General features: G+C 54.0%; 2 protein-coding genes across 6 annotated transcripts in view; one reads left to right on the top strand and one right to left on the bottom strand.

Moving 5' to 3' along the window:
- Nucleotides 1–1,954, bottom strand: part of CSMD2 (CUB and Sushi multiple domains 2) — a 583,106-nt gene extending 581,152 nt beyond the window's left edge. For all 5 annotated transcript variants that reach the window (XM_032388322.1, XM_032388331.1, XM_032388357.1 and 2 more), the window contains exon 1: nucleotides 1,626–1,954. In XM_032388322.1, the coding sequence (XP_032244213.1) occupies nucleotides 1,626–1,815 (190 nt within the window). In that variant the 5' untranslated portion in view covers nucleotides 1,816–1,954. The remainder of the gene's footprint in view (nucleotides 1–1,625) is intronic.
- A 12,471-nt stretch (nucleotides 1,955–14,425) lies between these two features.
- Nucleotides 14,426–16,350, top strand: part of CUNH1orf94 (chromosome unknown C1orf94 homolog) — a 42,038-nt gene continuing 40,113 nt past the window's right edge. Inside the window, exon 1 of the mRNA XM_032417588.1 lies at nucleotides 14,426–14,931. Within this exon, the coding sequence (XP_032273479.1) occupies nucleotides 14,606–14,931 (326 nt within the window). The 5' untranslated portion in view covers nucleotides 14,426–14,605. The remainder of the gene's footprint in view (nucleotides 14,932–16,350) is intronic.

Genomic DNA, 16,350 nt, shown 5'->3' with positions numbered 1-16,350 from the left:
GGACCAGCGGCGTCGTGGTGAACAGTGCAGCCACCCAGTGGGTGTGGGTGTGTGCGAGGCCAGAGCTCCTAGGCGAGCGCACCGCGGGCGCCCCTCTCTGGGTGTCGGCAGCTATGACTCCTAGGAGAACCAAGAAAGTCCGGTCAAGTCGGGATGGGAAAGCTGAGGCTAGCTCAGGGCGCCTTCCCAGAACAGCATCCCTAACATTCTCGGCTAAGGGACGGGTTCACAAGATGCTGGAGCCCAGAGTGGGCCGCAAAGCTTGCCGGGGAAGGGGCACACTTTCCAAGAAGGGAGCACTGGGATGCTGGAGTGGCGGAGGCCAAGCCTTCAGAGGTTCAATCGGTGGTTTAAAAAAACAAAACAAAACAAACAAACAAACAAAAAAAAACAAGGATCCAGGCCGGAGGTGCCCCAAGTCCAGGCCTAGGCAGCAGGTGTTACAGGTTTTCTCCCCCAGTGAGTGTCAGCCTCCCCGCTAAATGAAAATGCGGCCCCAGGCGTCGCCCGTTGGACTCGTCCCCACCCGGGCACACGGAACTTTCTAGGCTGTGGCTAGCATTGAGCCTCAGAGGGGTGCAAGAGATAAAGTGGAAGGGCACCAGTCGGAGCCACTGGTCCCCACTGGGGACTGGGTTCTCCCGAAGGCCCGCGTGCCTTCCCCGGTCCTCAAGCTGCAGCCAGACACCCGCGAAGTTCAGGGACTCGTCGCACGCGCCAGGTCCGCCCCCCTCCCTGACTCGGTCGCCGGGAGCAAGTCCCGCCGCCCGCGCCGCCGCAGCCGCAGCCCCGGCGCTCGGCTGCAGCAGGGCGCGGGAAAGGGCACTTTGGCGCGGAGTGGGAACCGAAGGGAATGTGGCGGCGCGGAACCTGGCGGCGACACTCCCTCCCCCGCCCCCGGGCACAACCCCCGCCCCCGCCTCCCTGTGGCTCAGCACCCTCCAGCCCCCACCTGAGTCTTCCCGCAAGGCGTGCGCGGGACCCTGGCCCTGGGCGCGCGCCCACCTCACCGCCTCCCCACCTCTAGCCCCGAGCCCGGGGGAGGGGGCCACTTGGGTAAGGGGTGGTGGCCGCAGTCTCGAGACGGCTCCGGCTGGGGCGCGGGCTTCATTCACGAGCAAATGGGCGGGGGCAGGAAGGGCAGACCCTGCGGACGCAGAAACGGGGAGGGGGCGCGCCATTCCTCTCCAGCCCCCAGGACCCGTATGCCAACCGGAATCGGGAGGCGGCGGTGGGGGTAGGGCTCCAGGAAAGTTTATCGGGGAAAAGCCTGGCACCTAGGGGGGCTGGGAGGCTGGAGCAACTGAAGCCACGGTCTGGGTGCCCCTCAGCCCCGGGCGGGAATGTCTGTCTCCCAGGCTCCCCACGCCGGCCGGATCCGGCCAAGTTGCGGTTGGGTTTGAGGGTAGCAATGAGGGTGAGGGTGGAGGTGAGGATGCGGCTGAGGGTGGGAGGAGAATGGGGGATCGACTGAAGCGAGGCTGAGCAGGAGGGTGGGCGACTGGGAGTGGGGAAGGTTAAGGGAGAGAGCGGGGAAAGGGACAGGGACCCTGTCGGAGAGGGGTGGGCGAGGAGCTCGGGTGGGGCGCGCGGCGGCCGCGGCTCTCCGGCGCGGCCGGACTTACCCGCGGCGGCCGAGGCGCTGAGCAGCCCCCAGCCCAGCAGCAGCAGCAGCGGCGGCGGCGTTGGCTGCGGCGGCCGGCGGCCCCAGCGGCTCCGGGCGCCCGACACGAGCGCCGAAATCCCGGCTTCGCCGCGAGCCCTCCCCGCGGGGCAGCCGCAGCGCCCCTGCTTCCGTCCCCGCGAGCGCGGCATGGCGCGGCCGGCAGCGCCGAGGGAGAGGCTCCGCTCGCCGCCGAGGAGAAAGGAGGTCAGGAGAGCTCTGGAGCTTTTTTTCTGCTCAGAAAAAAATCCCGGTACGCGGGAGCCCTGAGCTTCTGCGGCTGGAATGAACCAAGTGTCCGCCCGGCCGGGGAGAGGCGCGCTGCGCTCTCGGAAATGACTCGCTCCAATCCCGCTTCGCGGGGTTCGCGCCGGGGGGCGGGGGGGTGAATTATCCCCGGATTAATCACTCCGGAGCCGCTTCTCCGCCGCTCCAAATGCTGGGGGTGGAGGCGCAGCAAAGGAAAAAATATTGGAGGGTGGGGGTTCCTCTTCAGCGCCACCTCCATCTCCAGATAAACCACAAATTACATCTAAAGGGTTGTTTATTCCTGTTTGTTTTACAATTGACCAGTTTCTTTTAAGTTCAGTCCTCTCGTTTCCATTTATAAGATCACCCATTAATACACCCCCCATACACACACGCGCGCACATACACACAGTGATACCGACACACACACATGCCTCTTCCACGTTTGGAAATTGGAATACTGTCTGGGAAAAGGTAACCAAAGAAGGATGCGGTTCCCCAAGTCACGGCTCTTACGAGCTGATCATGGGTGGTGGCTTTGAACTTGCAATCTCGGGGTCGGGGCCGATGTTTAGGAGACCCATTCGCAATAGCCTCCTACCCCATCCCGGGAGAAGGAAGGGTGTGTGCGCTCACACCCAGGGTTAAGAATTGGGCGACGGGGGGGGGGGGGGGGGGGGGGGGGGGTGCGTGGGGCAGGTGAGGTGGAAGGACGATGCAAGAGTTACTTGTACAATTTATCCTCAAAATTAAATAACCGGACCCTGCTTCTTCTCCCCTCCCCCTCCCAGCCACGGCCCCAAACCGGGAGAGTTTCTCCCAGTGGCGTGAGCTGCTCCCCACCTCTCCCCCGTCGCCGCTGCCGCCTGCCCCCAAACGCTCAGCATCGGTCCCCACCCCCTCCCCCACCCCCAGTCGGTCGCTGTCTCTGTCTCGTCTTCCCTAGACTCCTCCGTCAGTCACGATGGCTCCTTCGCTGTCTACGCCAAACTCTGGGCGAGAGGGAAAAGCTACTGCGGGGGGGGGGAGGCTGGAGGGGACCGGGAGGGGCAAGGCTGGGGGTAGGGAAGGTTCCCGCTGGCGCGCCCAGCGGAGAGACACTAGTCGGTGAGCACCCCCACCCCCTTTGCCTGAGGCACCGGAGAGAGGCAGAGCTCCGGGCTTAGGGGTTTGGCCAAGCCGGAGCTCGGCTATCTGCGAGTCCCGGGGCCAGTGGCCGGCGGTCGGCGGGGGCCTGAGAATTTCCGGGAAAGAGCCTGGAAAGGGCTACGGGATTGCCGATCTCGAATGGGGAGGGTGATGGGCAGGGCCGGAGGAGTGGGTGCTTGTCCTTGCTCCCCACGAAAAACTTGCTCCCTAGAGCCACGATCTCCCAGCTTCCTTGATGCCCATCCCCCACCCCCACCCCAAGTTGTTCCGGTTTCCCTGAATGAGCTCATCCCACAGCTGGGGAGCCTGCCCGGTGGCCCAGGGCCGGCGAGCATCCTCCGAATCGCCGGCCCATCCCCACCCCCAACACACTTGCTTTCTCGCCCCTCCCGACGCCGCCTTGCTGGGTGCCAAGAACCAACCGAAGCAGCCAGAACTCCACAGTGAAAGGCCTGCTTTATGTCCCCAGGGCGGTGGGGAGGGGGCTTTTCACTTCCCATTGTCCAGGCCCAGCCCCTGAAAGAGAGGGCTCAACCAGCCAAGACTGGCCGAGGCCTTCCCACCAGCCCTGGGGAGGAGGGAGGGGCTGGTTCTGCGGTGAGTGGATGGCAGCCTTGGGGGGCTGTCGGCTGGGGCCTTCCCTGGGGTGGGCTCCCGGCTCCTAGGCTTGGGCCTTCCCCCTTTCCTGCCTGCTGGGTTCTCCTCCAGAGACGAGCTGGCAGATGCCCAGCCCTCCCCAGCAGCCCACAGCTGGGCAGAAGAGTCTGGGCTGCTCTATAATTCTGGGGCTCCAGGCCAGTGGACTGCCCCTGGCCCCTTCTCAGCCCCAGAACTTTGCTCTGTGGCTGCAACCCACAGCTGAGGTTTGCCCCCAAACCCTCCCTGGCAAAAGGAATGTTTGTCATCCTTCTCGTTGGGCGCTGTGGAGGGCAGGGGCGCACTTTTCATCCCTGTAAATGGCCCAGTTACTTCCTCCACCATTCATCACTCTCTCTGATCTATTTGGGTCCACATACATTTATTGAGGCCATCCACAGTGTGCAGGCCATCTTCGGAGGATGTGGGGTGGAGGTGGGCACCCCACACACAACCCATACACTCGGGCCATGGTGATCACCATGCCACAAGGGACACATTAGAGAGACAAATCAAGACTATGCTTGTCTTGGACTTGGGGGGATCGAAAAGCTCACTTAAGGAGGGAAGTAGGATTTTGGCAGGGCCCCAAGGCCTGGATAGAGATTTTGGCAAGATGAAGATTTACTCAACAAATATTTAGTGAGCATCATTACACGATGGACACTGTACTAGATAATGAATATACACCCAGGTGAACAGTCCCTGGCTTGATGAAGGTAGGTGATAGATAAATATATATAAGGTTACTAATTAAGGATGCGAGCAAGGAAAAGTTCATGGTGCTCTGAGAACGAATATGGGGGGAATGTAACTTAAATAGGTAGTCTGGGCAGCCCTCTCCCAGGTGGTGACCTTGAAAGTGGGATCTAAATTAAGCAGCGCAGCCCTGCAAAGAGGTGGGAAAGAAGTTTTTGGTACAGGGGCCATGGGCGAGGCTCTGAAAAGGGGCGGGAGACAGGGTGTAGGGGATCAAGTGAGCAAGAGGGGACACCTAGCAGATGAGGGAAGAGGTGGGAGCATAGGAACCAAATCACGAAGAGGCATAGGGAATGGTGAGGAGTTTGGATTTTAGTCGTAGGCAGTGAGAAATAAGAGGTGTATTAGTTCACTAGGGCTGCCATAACAAAGTACCACACAATGTGTAGCTTAAACAACAGAAATTCATTTTCTCATAGCTCTGGAGGCTCGAAGTCTGAGATCAAGGTGTCCACAGGGTTGGCTCCTTCTGAGTCCTCTCTCCTTGACTTGTAGACGGCCTTCTCTCTATCTCTTCACATTGTCTCCCCTCTGAACATGTCTGTGTCCAGATCACCTCTTCTTAGAAGGACATCGGTCACTGGATTAGGGCCCACCCTAAACTCGTTTTAACTTGATGACCTCTTCAAAACCCTGTCTCTAAATATAGTCCCATTCTGAGGTACTGGGAGTTAGGACTTCAACATACAAATTTGAAGAAGGAGACACAATTCTACCCATAACAGGAAGACAAGACTTTTCAGGTGGAGGGAGGAAAGAAAGCATGGGCATGATAGTGGGGATATATATTTAAAGAGAGATCTGTTAGGGCCATGCATAGGGCGACTGCTTTAGCAGGAGATATTCTGCAAAGGTGGACAGCTCTGAATCCCAGAGAGGTGGATTTTTTTATTTCTAGGAAGTAGAAGCCAAGGGGCACAGCTTAGCATGTACTCTGACTTCTCTGTGGGGTAACAGATGGGAAGGAAGGGGCAGAAAAAGGGAATGCACTTGGAAGGTGATTGCAGTAGTCTGCTGGAAGTGATGTGGGTACAGGCAGAGACAGGAGCCTTGAGAACATTCGCAGGGCAAGGGAGAGGCAGGAGTCCAGGAGATGATAACAGCCCTCCCCGCCAGCCTAGGAGAGGGTGGCCCTCAGCCTAGCCTCCAGGACTGGCCCCCTACATTCCCCTTCCATTCTTCCCAGAGCAGTAGGCAGCCACGGGTCAAGATGTCTCCACAATATCACGTTGCAAAAAAGCCCAATGCAGTATAGTGACTCGCCAAGATAAGCCTAATATCTAGATAAGATCAGAGTTCGTTTTAGAAAGAAAACAAGACCTGATGCGCTGGAGAATTCAGCCTGATTCAAGGAGGGGCTGGAGACTTGATGCCCTGCAATTTTCATTCTGACCCAAGAAGAAAATGCAGGAGCTTTCTGAAGCCAAGGGGTGGGGGCAGGGGCCAATAGGAGGCTCTGCAGGATGAGGGCAGAAGTGGAGGCCCCTGGGGGGGAGGGCGGGGTGAGGTCAGCAGGACGGCAGAGAAGGGCCACAGAGCAAAAGCAAGGGCTTCAAGGAGGAGCCTGGGGTCTGAGTGGAGGGTGGGGATTGTAAATCACGAGCATGATCAGACAAAGTTCGTCTGTCCCAAGAGCAAGGTTGTCACTGTGGAGATGACAGGGATCTGCTTCCCAAGGAAAGGTGACAGCGGAGGTTGAGGAAGAAAAAGCCCAGCACGGAGGGTGGTGAGGCTGTGGGCCTCAGACGCCAGGAGGGAGAAGTGAGAAGGGCCCCTGGTCAGCCTTTCCTCCAGGGCTACCAAATGCGGGCCCCCCCCGAATTCTGACATTTCTTGTAGAAAAATCTGTTTGTGATACAAGGAAAGGGATAGCACTCCCATCAGTGGCAAAAGAGGTCAGATTTCTCCTTGGCTTCTCAGAGGCCATAAAGCACAGGTTGGGGGCTATTCTAGACTCATCTCTATTTGGAAGCTCCAGTCTGCTATGCTATCATGCCTCATGCCTTTACTCACACTGGCTCTGAGAGCAGTACCATTCCTCTCTCACCGTGCGGAGTAAATGGTCCTAACCACCGCTTGGCTCAATGGCACCTCTCCCAGGTGGCCCTTCCTAACCACCTCCCCGCCCCCAGTCCCCCTGCTGGGGCTCCGTTGCAGCTTGGCCAGCTAGCTGGATCTCAGAAGCGCAGGCTTCCCCTTCCATAGAATGCAGCAGTTCTCAACCAGGGACAATACTGGCCCCCAGGGAACATTTGACTATGTTCGCAACTGGAGGGTGTTACTAGCCTCTACAGGGTAGAAGTCAGGGATGCTGCTGGACATCCTACAATGCCTGGGGAAGCTCTCCTCCACCCCCGTCCCCCAAATTACTCGGCCCAAGATGTCGATAGTGCTGAAGTGTCCTGAGAAGCCACTACATTTCCCAGTCCCCTTTGTAATTGGGTGAAGTCACGAGACAAGGTCCCAGCCAAAGGAAGGTAAGCAGAAGTGGTGTATGCCACTTCAAGGCTGATCCCATAAAATCCTCTCATCCTTCCTCCTCCATCTGCTGGCCAGTACAGAGCGTTTGTGTCCCTTGGGGATGGCAGAGCCACAGGCTGGAAGAAGCCTGGATCCCAAATCACTGTGTGGAGGAAAATCACCACCAACCAGAGACACCAGGATCAGACCCTTGTATGAGAAATGATCTTCAACAGCATTAAGCCACTGGAATACTGGGGCATGTCCCAGCAGCAGTACCCTTATACAACCCTCCCTGGTTTTTTCTGGAGTATCCCGTGTAGTCATGGGCTTACTCTTCACTCATTCATTTGTCCACGTCTCAAACGTTGATCTGCACGCCCAGGTTTGTGCTGGGTGCTGAGAAAGCAAATAATGAACAAACAAAGAAGAATAAAACATTGCCAGTAGTCCCTGCCCTTAGGGGGTTGATAGTTTATTGGGGAGGGAGATAAACAGCAAGGCACGATTAAATACAGCGAGGGGTAGAGAGGAGGAGGGCACCTGGCTCAGCCTAGGGAGAGAGGCAGATGAGAGGTGGCCTGGTTCTGGAAGTAAGCAGTGTGGGCAAGCGCTGGGAGGGAGACAGCCTGAGGCTCCTGCAGCGTTTGTGCAGTCCAGGATGCTGGCAGAAGGACGGAAGGGGCAGGGGATCCCCCTCCTGCACTCTCCACGTTCTGTAATTGTCCCACGTCTCACCGTCCCCCACTGCTGGTGGACTGAGTTGCCTCTGGCAGAAACCTCCTCCTGAAGGTCTCCGTGGTCCCTAGTGCCTGCACGGTGTCTGGCATTCTGTCCTCCTGGATGTCCCACAGGACGCCGTGCCCCAGACTGCTCACACCTGAACTCCCCCGCTTCTAACCTGTCACCGCACCCCACCTCTCTGCTTGGTGTCTCCATGTCCAAAGGTGCCTGGGCCAGAAAGCTGCGAAGCTCATCCTGGACCCTTTCCCTGGGCCTCCACATCCAGGAAGCCCCCCAAGTCATCTAAATTCTGCCTCCTTAATATCTCCCAGGACTTGTGGTCTTTCTTTCCAGTTTCTTACAACAGCCACATCACAAGTGCCCCAGCTCTGCTCTTGTCCCCATTCAGTGTAGTCTCCTCTTTGCCACCAGTTATTTTGCAAGCACTACCCTGATTTCACAGCTCCCCCACCTTCCCAGGACATTTCCCCATGACCTACAGAGTAAAATCCAAGCTCCCTGCTAGATTCTTCCTACAGGGGCTTCCATTAACCTGCCCCAACCTGCTCCTCTAGCCCCTGTCCCCCCACTCCCCATACCCACCCACCCATGCTCTGGCCATTTGGAGCCCCTTGTGCTCCTGAGATGGGCCTGCTTTCTCTCTCCTTTGCCTTTATGCGTGCTGTTCCCTCGGCCTGGGATGCTCTCCTCCTGCTGCTGTGTCTGGTGTCTGCCTGTTTGTCCTTCAGAACACAGTCCAGGTGTCAGCTCTTGCAAGCAGTCTTCACCAGTGCCACTTAGAGGGCCTGGTACATGGTGCACATTCAGTAGAGCTCTGCTGGGTGGATGGATGGATGGATGGATGGATGGATGGATGGATGGCTGGATGGCTGGATGGATGCTTGACTAGGTGCTCAATCATGGTTGTGGAATGGACCCAAATGTGTCTCCCCCAGACTTCATTATCTGCGTTCCTTAAAGAAATGCCTTCTCTGAGTTATGATTTCATGTTATGCTTTATGTCTTCAGAGAACCCCTGATGTGAGAAACTGACCAACTTAATGGCATTTCTGTCTTTATGAAAACAGAATTGAATATATTGCCCACTATGTCATTCAGTGTCCTTTATACAAGGACTCATGATAAATTCATGCTTGGGGTTATTTCCAGGAAACATTTTGTCTCCACAGATGAAGATGTGTATTTTCTGCTGTCAGAAAATAAAAACTCTGCCTTCCAACGTGTTTCCATTTTTGCTTTAGCTGACAAATAGGGATACCCAGTTTTATTACCTTATTACCTCCGTGCGTTCTGACCAATTCAGATGCCTGAAAGTAGCAACTTTTTCTGTTTTCTTTAGATGAAGTCAGTTCTTACTTTATTCTTCAATGCTGTAATTTTTACTTTTTAATCTGAAAGCTGCCTCAAATCATCTCAGCAGTCAGATCGTATAAATCTTAAATGAATGCATATTGGTGACCAACATCCTGGCATGGAAGTTATGGAAGGGCAGAACACCAAGCTTCTAGTTGAGAAGGGTCCCACATACAGCCCCTCCAGAAGTTCTTGGGGCTCCTGTCACGATGAGTCTGGCGGGAAAGCCAGAGCAGGAAGTGAAAGGTCAAATGCATTCTGACTTTTTTGCTACCTTGCTGGGCCACCAGTGCCAAGTTGTATTCTTTCTTTCCATCACCTATGGCCTTCCTTTCCCCTGACTTTAAATGGACATCTCATAAGCTACCACTTTTACTTTAATAGCTGGTAATAACAATAATCAGGTATCTGTGCTGAGAACTTTGCATTTTCCTATCTGAACCTCTCCCCCTCTGCACCTGTCTGTTGTTTCAACCACTTTGCCGATGATGAAATGCCAGAGAAGGTAAGCGTGTGTAAAGCCACCCATAGTAAGCAGCAGAGCAGGAATTCAAATTCAAGTATGTCAGCGACCACAGCCTAAACTCTCCACCCGTGGGCCAGGAATGGGGGCAAGAATAAGAGATGAAATCTCCTGGGCCATGGTGAGGTTTGCCATCTATTGCCATTCTATTCTTCCAATAGAAAAGCAGGAGAGAAAAGCCAGAGTCATAGCTTTGCTTCCAGAGCATTCTGGTGTCCTTTTCAAAGTCCTGGAAATGGCTGGCTGCTCTATGGCTGGCTTCAGTTGCCGGGACAATATCCAGGAAGACCTGTTCCTGCGACACGTAGCTGCACCCTCCCCTTCCTCCAGCTCTGATGGTTTGTCTCTCAGGAAATGTACCTGACATCTCCCTATACATGCCTCCCCTCCCCCGCCTCTGGGCACCCTGACCCCATTAGGGCATCACTGGCCTGGGAATGAAGAGGGGGGTTCTCTATGGGTTTTCGGGGACCTACATGAAAGTTTGAGGCCTAAAAATGTTTTTAATACCTCCACAATACAAAGTAGACAACTGCAACATTAAAATCAGTAAATATTTAATTAAATGCAAAATGTAACATTATGTCAACTTCATTGATGGTGGAATTTAGTAGTCATAAAAATTTCCTTACATTTGATAACAATTTGTAGGTTGGAGTTTTCTTACCGTGCAAGATCTCCCAGGTAGGCACCAAGCATGGGAAGAAGTCATAGCCGACCATAAATTAAATTACTCATGGCCAAAATTTTTCAAAAGCAAAATGGCAAAAATCCTTTCAATTTTCTTGTACAGCCAGAAAGTTATATTTGTGGTGAGAGGTGGGTGTGTTTCAAATATGTTAGATGAGGGACAGGGCCTACAAGAGGAAGCTGCTTTGGAGCCTATGAAGGCCTTTGCAGAGGGCAGACTGTGCCCACCTGGATGAGCTTGGCCATGCTAGTGCCCATGATGGAAGCCAGGCTGGGGAATGGGGAGGGACAGTTGCTTCTTCCTGAGGCTTTCCTGCTTCCAAATAGAAAAGCCAGAACCTCCCAATCCTAAATACTGATAGCTAGGATTCCCTGGGTCCCTGTCCTAAGCCCTGTACCTGCATCATCTCAGCTGTCGCAAAACAACTCTATGAAGCTGGCATTATCCCTGTTTCACCAGATGAGCAAACTGAGGTATACAGAGGTTAAACAATCTGTCCAGTGTCATAAAGGCAGTAACAGGTAATTTAAGAATTTGTCCAAACAAATTGAACCCACTGTTCAAGGTGCCGAAGACAGGCCTGGTCCCTGCCCCTTTGCAGACCTTGAAGTAAAGCATTCAGTGGTCACGGACACCATTTCATGTGCTGGGCACACAGATACATATGTGCTGAAGGAACACAACTACATATATTGAACAAGACTGGAATAAGCTCAGTTTTCCCCACATCTGCTATGTACCAGGCACTTATGGAATGCTTTGCTCCCTTCACTCACCTGTAACAATGTCTATGCGAGAGGTTTTCTTCATCTCCTCGTCCTGTACCTTGCACAATCTTGGCCCATGGTAGGTGCTCAGAAATGAACAAAGCCTAGAAAGGCTTCGTGGATGATTTGGGTCTGTCCCTCCATCACAGACTAACTTCCCCAGTACAGCTAAAGTCCTCCCTCCCTATACGTAGCACAAAAGCAGTTACTTAGAAACTCCAGTAGCACACATTTCAGTGTAATCAACAAAGGAACTAATATACAGCCCTTTTATGGATGTCTTATGTGCCACACATTCTAGGGACTTTTCGTGTGTTAAGTAATCACTTGGTAATAGTACATCTACAACAATTCTACAAAGCAGGTGTTTTTTATTATCCCATTTGACAGATGAGACTCAAATGTTATGAGCTAAAAGGTGTCCCTCCAAATTCGTATGTTGAAGTCCTAACCCCCAGTACCTCAAAATATGACTGTGAGTGGAGACAGAACCTTTAAAGAGCAATTAAGGTAAAATGAGATCATGGGTTGGGGCCTAATCCAATATGACTGGTGTCCTTATAAGAAGAGGACAGATGCACAGACAGAAGACCATATGAAGACATGGGAGAAGAAAGCCATCTATGAGCCCATGAGAGAGGCCTCAGAAAGAACCACTCCCGTGGACACCTTGATCTTCGACTTCTAGCCTCCAGAACTGTGAAGAAATAAATTTCTATTGTTTCAGCCACCCATTCTGTGGTACTTTGTTATGGCAGCCCTAGAGAACTAATACACCAAGGCCAGAACACATGAACTCAGAATTTGAATCCAGGTAGTCTGGTTCTAGAGTCCATGTGTTTCATGACCATGAAAATGTTCTCTATGCAGTCCAAAATGGTAGCCACAAGCCGCAAGCTGCACCTGAAATGTGGCTGATGTAACTAAGGAACTAAAATTTTAACTTAATTTACATTAAAGTAGAATTAAAATAGCCACATGTGGCTTAGCAACTACCATACTGGACATAGCTTTATACTATTTCAAATTACTTCACTTACATTTTTTCTTCTTGCAGAATCTTCTAGAAACCTCAGCTGTGTGCTCCAAAAAACATGCTCCTATCTTTATTCCATATCCCTGTTGCCTTTTATTGTTTTTTTCCCAATCTTTTCCAATTTAGCCCCTGTCGCCTAGTCTTCTGCTGTGGGGGGAGAAAGAACAGGAGTGAGTGAGCTGGCTAACTTTCCAGAATCCTGTGGCCTGGGCAGCACTGGGTTGTTGGCGTTCTGCTCTAAGCATAGGTTTAGCCAACCAAATGCCAAGCAGCACAAACACTGAGTGACATTTTCAGAACTATTAATATTTCATCAGAAATGATCACTTTTCCTTTAAATACACTATCTTAAAAGGTTTTCTACATTCTTAACTATAATTTTATTCAGTCTAGGTCCTCAGAATTTTCCCCAAAGGAGAACATCTTCAATTTTATAATGAAAATCAAAGGGGAATGAAGCTCAGATTTCAAAATTGAGAGTCAACATTTCCAGGAACTCGGGCCTTCTCTGAAGAGCAGGGTGTGTACTGGGCACCTACTGCATGCCAGGTACTTTACATATATCATTAATTCATCCAACACATATTTATTGAGTGCCTACTATGTGCCAGAAATGCAGTTTTCTTAAGAATTTTTTTTTAACACCATTTTTACATAAAAGGATTCCTTCTCCTCCTTCGGTCTCCTCCTCCTCAAAGAGGCCTAACTGGACATCCATCTAACGCTGCCACCATTCCCCTCCCCCTGTCGCATCAGAGCCCTTATTTCATCTGTAATTAGTGCTTATTTACTTGCCTTGCTAGCTTGTGATCTGTCTCCTTGCCCTGAATATAGGCTTCAGGAGAGCAGGGACCATGCTAGCTTGTTCACCTGCATGCTTCCTCAGTGCCCAGCAACTCACCAGGAGGTCCTCAGTCAATCCTGGGGAATGAAAGAAGGAAGGAGCATGGGAGAGGTTAAAAAAGTGGTTGGGGTCCCACAGCTAGGAGGTGGCAGTGTCCGGGTTCAACCCGGCTCTGGTCTGTTCCCATCCACTCTTCTTCCCAGTCACCTGGCTCTCCCTTTTCTGGGTGAAACCCCCGGAGGAACGACGACTGACTCATGGGGCCAGAGAGCCCTGGGCAGGCAAATGCGCTATGTCAGTTACGAGTTTAATGAAGCCCATCCAGTGAGAAGGGGGAACCCACTGGGCCGCAAACTGCTAACTTAGCCCATCTCTCTGCCCCTGAGCCCCTGACCCCACTCCCACCGGCTCACGCTCCACCCCGGGGACCCGCTGCACGCAGCTCAGGAGGGACTGGTGGATCGCAAAGGCTGAGAGCAAGGGATCAGGGCCGGCGTAGGGGGTGGGGGCTGGGTGCTCCCCTCTTCCTAGTGGGCCTTGGACACATTTCTTCTTGACTCAGAGACTGGGTTTCCTCAAACGCTGAACGGTAATAAACAATGGTACTAACTTCACGAACTTGTTCGTTGAATATAACACAGAAAGCCCAGAGCTTGGCACACGGTCAGCGCCCAGTAAAATGGCAGTTTGGGGTAAGATCAGACGATTCAGCGCCAGGGGCCCTTGGCAGGCGCTGAGGTTCCGCACGGAGTGGCGGGGGCGCGGCGCCCTTGACTTCCAACAGGGGCAAGTGCTCCGGGGTCCTCAGGGCCCCCACCCCCACCCTGCCGGGGCGCCTTGGGCACCGAACCCAGGGCGGCCCGCGCACCGAGCCGTTGCGTTTGAAACCCGCAGAGGAATTCCGGCGCTGGACAGGGAGGGTGTGGGCGCCACCGGCAAGCAAATCGGCCCAAGCCGCCACGCCCTGCGCGGCCCGCCGAGACAGCGCCCCTGCCGAGGCGTGGGGCCCCTGGCCGAGGCCGAGCGCAGCCCGGTGCGGGGCGCGCCGCAGGTGTCCGCTGGGAGCGCCGGGGCGGGCTACGGAGGGGGGGCCGCACTCCCGGGGGTCTTCCTGCCCGCCGAGGCAGAGCGGCGCTGGAGAGGGCGACAGGGGGGCGGGGAGGGGCCGAGCTAGGCGGGGCTCGGCGGGCCGTTGGCCCTCGGGGTGCGCGGGGGTCCCTGGGAAGGCCCGGCTGAGAACCTGATGGCGGGCCCCCGCCCCCACGGCGCCTAGCACAGTGCCCGGTGCCGGGCCTGGCCCAGCCATCCGCGCGGCTTGGCGGGCGAGAATGGGCTGAGCCGCAGGCGCCGCAAGGTGTCACGGGCGCATCGCGACGGGGGAGTGCCAGGGACTGTGGGGAGAGCCTGCCCTCCCCCTCCAGCTGTTCCCAGATGTCATTCTGCCCGCCCAGGCGCCTGGTTCCTGAGCTCAGGGGGATTCCACGGTTACTAAGCTACTGGTTTTTGTTGACTTTCAAATATTTTCTTCTAAGGGAGAGGGGGAGGGGGGCAAAAGCCAGGAAAGAGCAAATAAAAACAAATCAAAATAAGCTCCCCTTCCCCAAAAGAAAGCTGTCCTCCATCCACCACTCACACACAAATCGAAGGCCTCTGAACATAAGTCACCTTGCTGAAGCAATAGCCAGACAGAACTGACCTGCTTCTGCCCATCCTCATCTCCCTTTCTGGTGAATGAGGGGTGGTGGTGGATGGTCCCCCTGTCTTCGAGCCCTGGGTGGACAAAGGGGCTTCCGGAAAGAGAGGAGGAGGATGGCCAGTGGGAATGGGCTCCCTTCATCCCCGGCCCTGGTGGCCAAGAGCCCCTCTGCCCTGGGCCCATTCCCCAGATACATCTGGATCCACCAGGACACACCCCAAGACAGCTTAGACAAGACTTGCCATGAAATCTGGAAGAGAGTTCAAGGCCTGCCCGAGGCCTTGCAGCCCAGGACCAAGGAACAGCTCTCTGCCCCCATGGCTGGGACTCCAAGAGACAACGGGCTCAGCTTCCAAGAAGAGTGAGTGTCCCCCTCTGGGGCTGGCATCAAGGGAGGTGGGAGGAGCTGAGGTCCAACCTTCTGGGGGAATGTTCTGGCCCATTGTTCAGTCTGGTTAAACCCTAAAGGCTCATCCACCTGTTGTGGTCCTTTGTCCAATCTTTATAGGGGAGGTGACTGGGGTCCTGAAGTTACCGGGGTGAAGGGCCAGACCAGGGCTGTATTTCTGCTGCCTCTTTACCAGCCCACTAAGGGAACATTTTTCATTTTGCGTAGGCAACCCAGATGTAGATCTGAGGACCTTGAAAACCCACGCTGGCCTGGGCTGAGGGTCAGATGCCCATGGCTTTCCCTGGAGGCAACTGCATGATATTTTCCCTTTCCCACCCCCAAAGGCTAGCATTGGCACAGATGAGTCTGGTGGTTTTAAAGCACATCTGGAATTCCCTAATACAGGGAGCAGCTGTCCCATTCAGCCTCCACAGAAGCTGCAGCAAGAGCGCACATCAAAATATTTACTGGGAAGGCATTGACATATTCAGAGGGCACAATAGAAAATTAAAGTGCGGGAAGATGGCTGTAAATAGCCCTTTTCCTGGATGGGAAATCCTGTGTCTGGGAAACACAGAGCTTCATGTTGGGCAGATATTGTTGGGGATGGATATTCACAAGGAGAGGAAGGAGAGAGCTCGTTAGGAAAAGCACATAAAGGACCACGGTCATCAGTGTCACTGCTGAGCCTCCGTTCAATGTTTGGCATCTTCAGAGTGGGCTGCAAACATTAATTAATCCTCCCAGAGTCCCTATGAGCCAGGTATTAGTGTCCCCATTTTACAGATGGATTAAGTGTTAATAATTAAGTGCTAATTAAAGACTAAGTGATAATTAAGTGTCGCCTGTTCCAACACATGCTCCAGGTCAGCTCAGAGATGCTAGAGTGGGGGGGACCATTTAGGCAATTATCAACTGTGTCTGGTTTCAGGGATTTCTATGAAAGAGCTAGGAAGAGAGGCGAAGCGGAACTGCTCCCCAGGTGTGCACTACCTGCCGTCCCCTCTCGGGCTGCAGATGAAGGTGGAAGGCACTTTGGCTGTTATTGCTTATCCTGCCCTGTGCTCAGCACGACATGGCTGGGATGGGAATGGCCCGTCTACTGCCAAAATCCTGCTGTCCAGCCCTCCAGTGGCACTGACCCCCCTTCCCCTGCCCGTTGCCATCTGCTCTGGGACAGGGCCTTGGCAGGGGGCCCTTGGGGCTGTGCTCAGCTCTCAGTGGCCAAGAAGCTGATTGTCCACTTTGTGGACCAAGGGTCAGTGGCAATTTCCAGTAGATGGCACCCTCTCTGCCAGGTCACACTGAGTTAATGGAGACAGACTCTACTTCCAGTCTGCACTTGGCCCAAAAGTGAACTGGTGCACCTTTGGCCCGTTGCTTAACTCC

This window comes from Phoca vitulina, unplaced genomic scaffold (genome assembly GCF_004348235.1).
Source record: "Phoca vitulina isolate PV1807 unplaced genomic scaffold, GSC_HSeal_1.0 scaffold2, whole genome shotgun sequence".
In the NCBI taxonomy this organism is placed as follows: Eukaryota; Metazoa; Chordata; class Mammalia; order Carnivora; family Phocidae; genus Phoca; species Phoca vitulina.
This window is presented reverse-complemented; position numbering and strand designations above follow the sequence as displayed.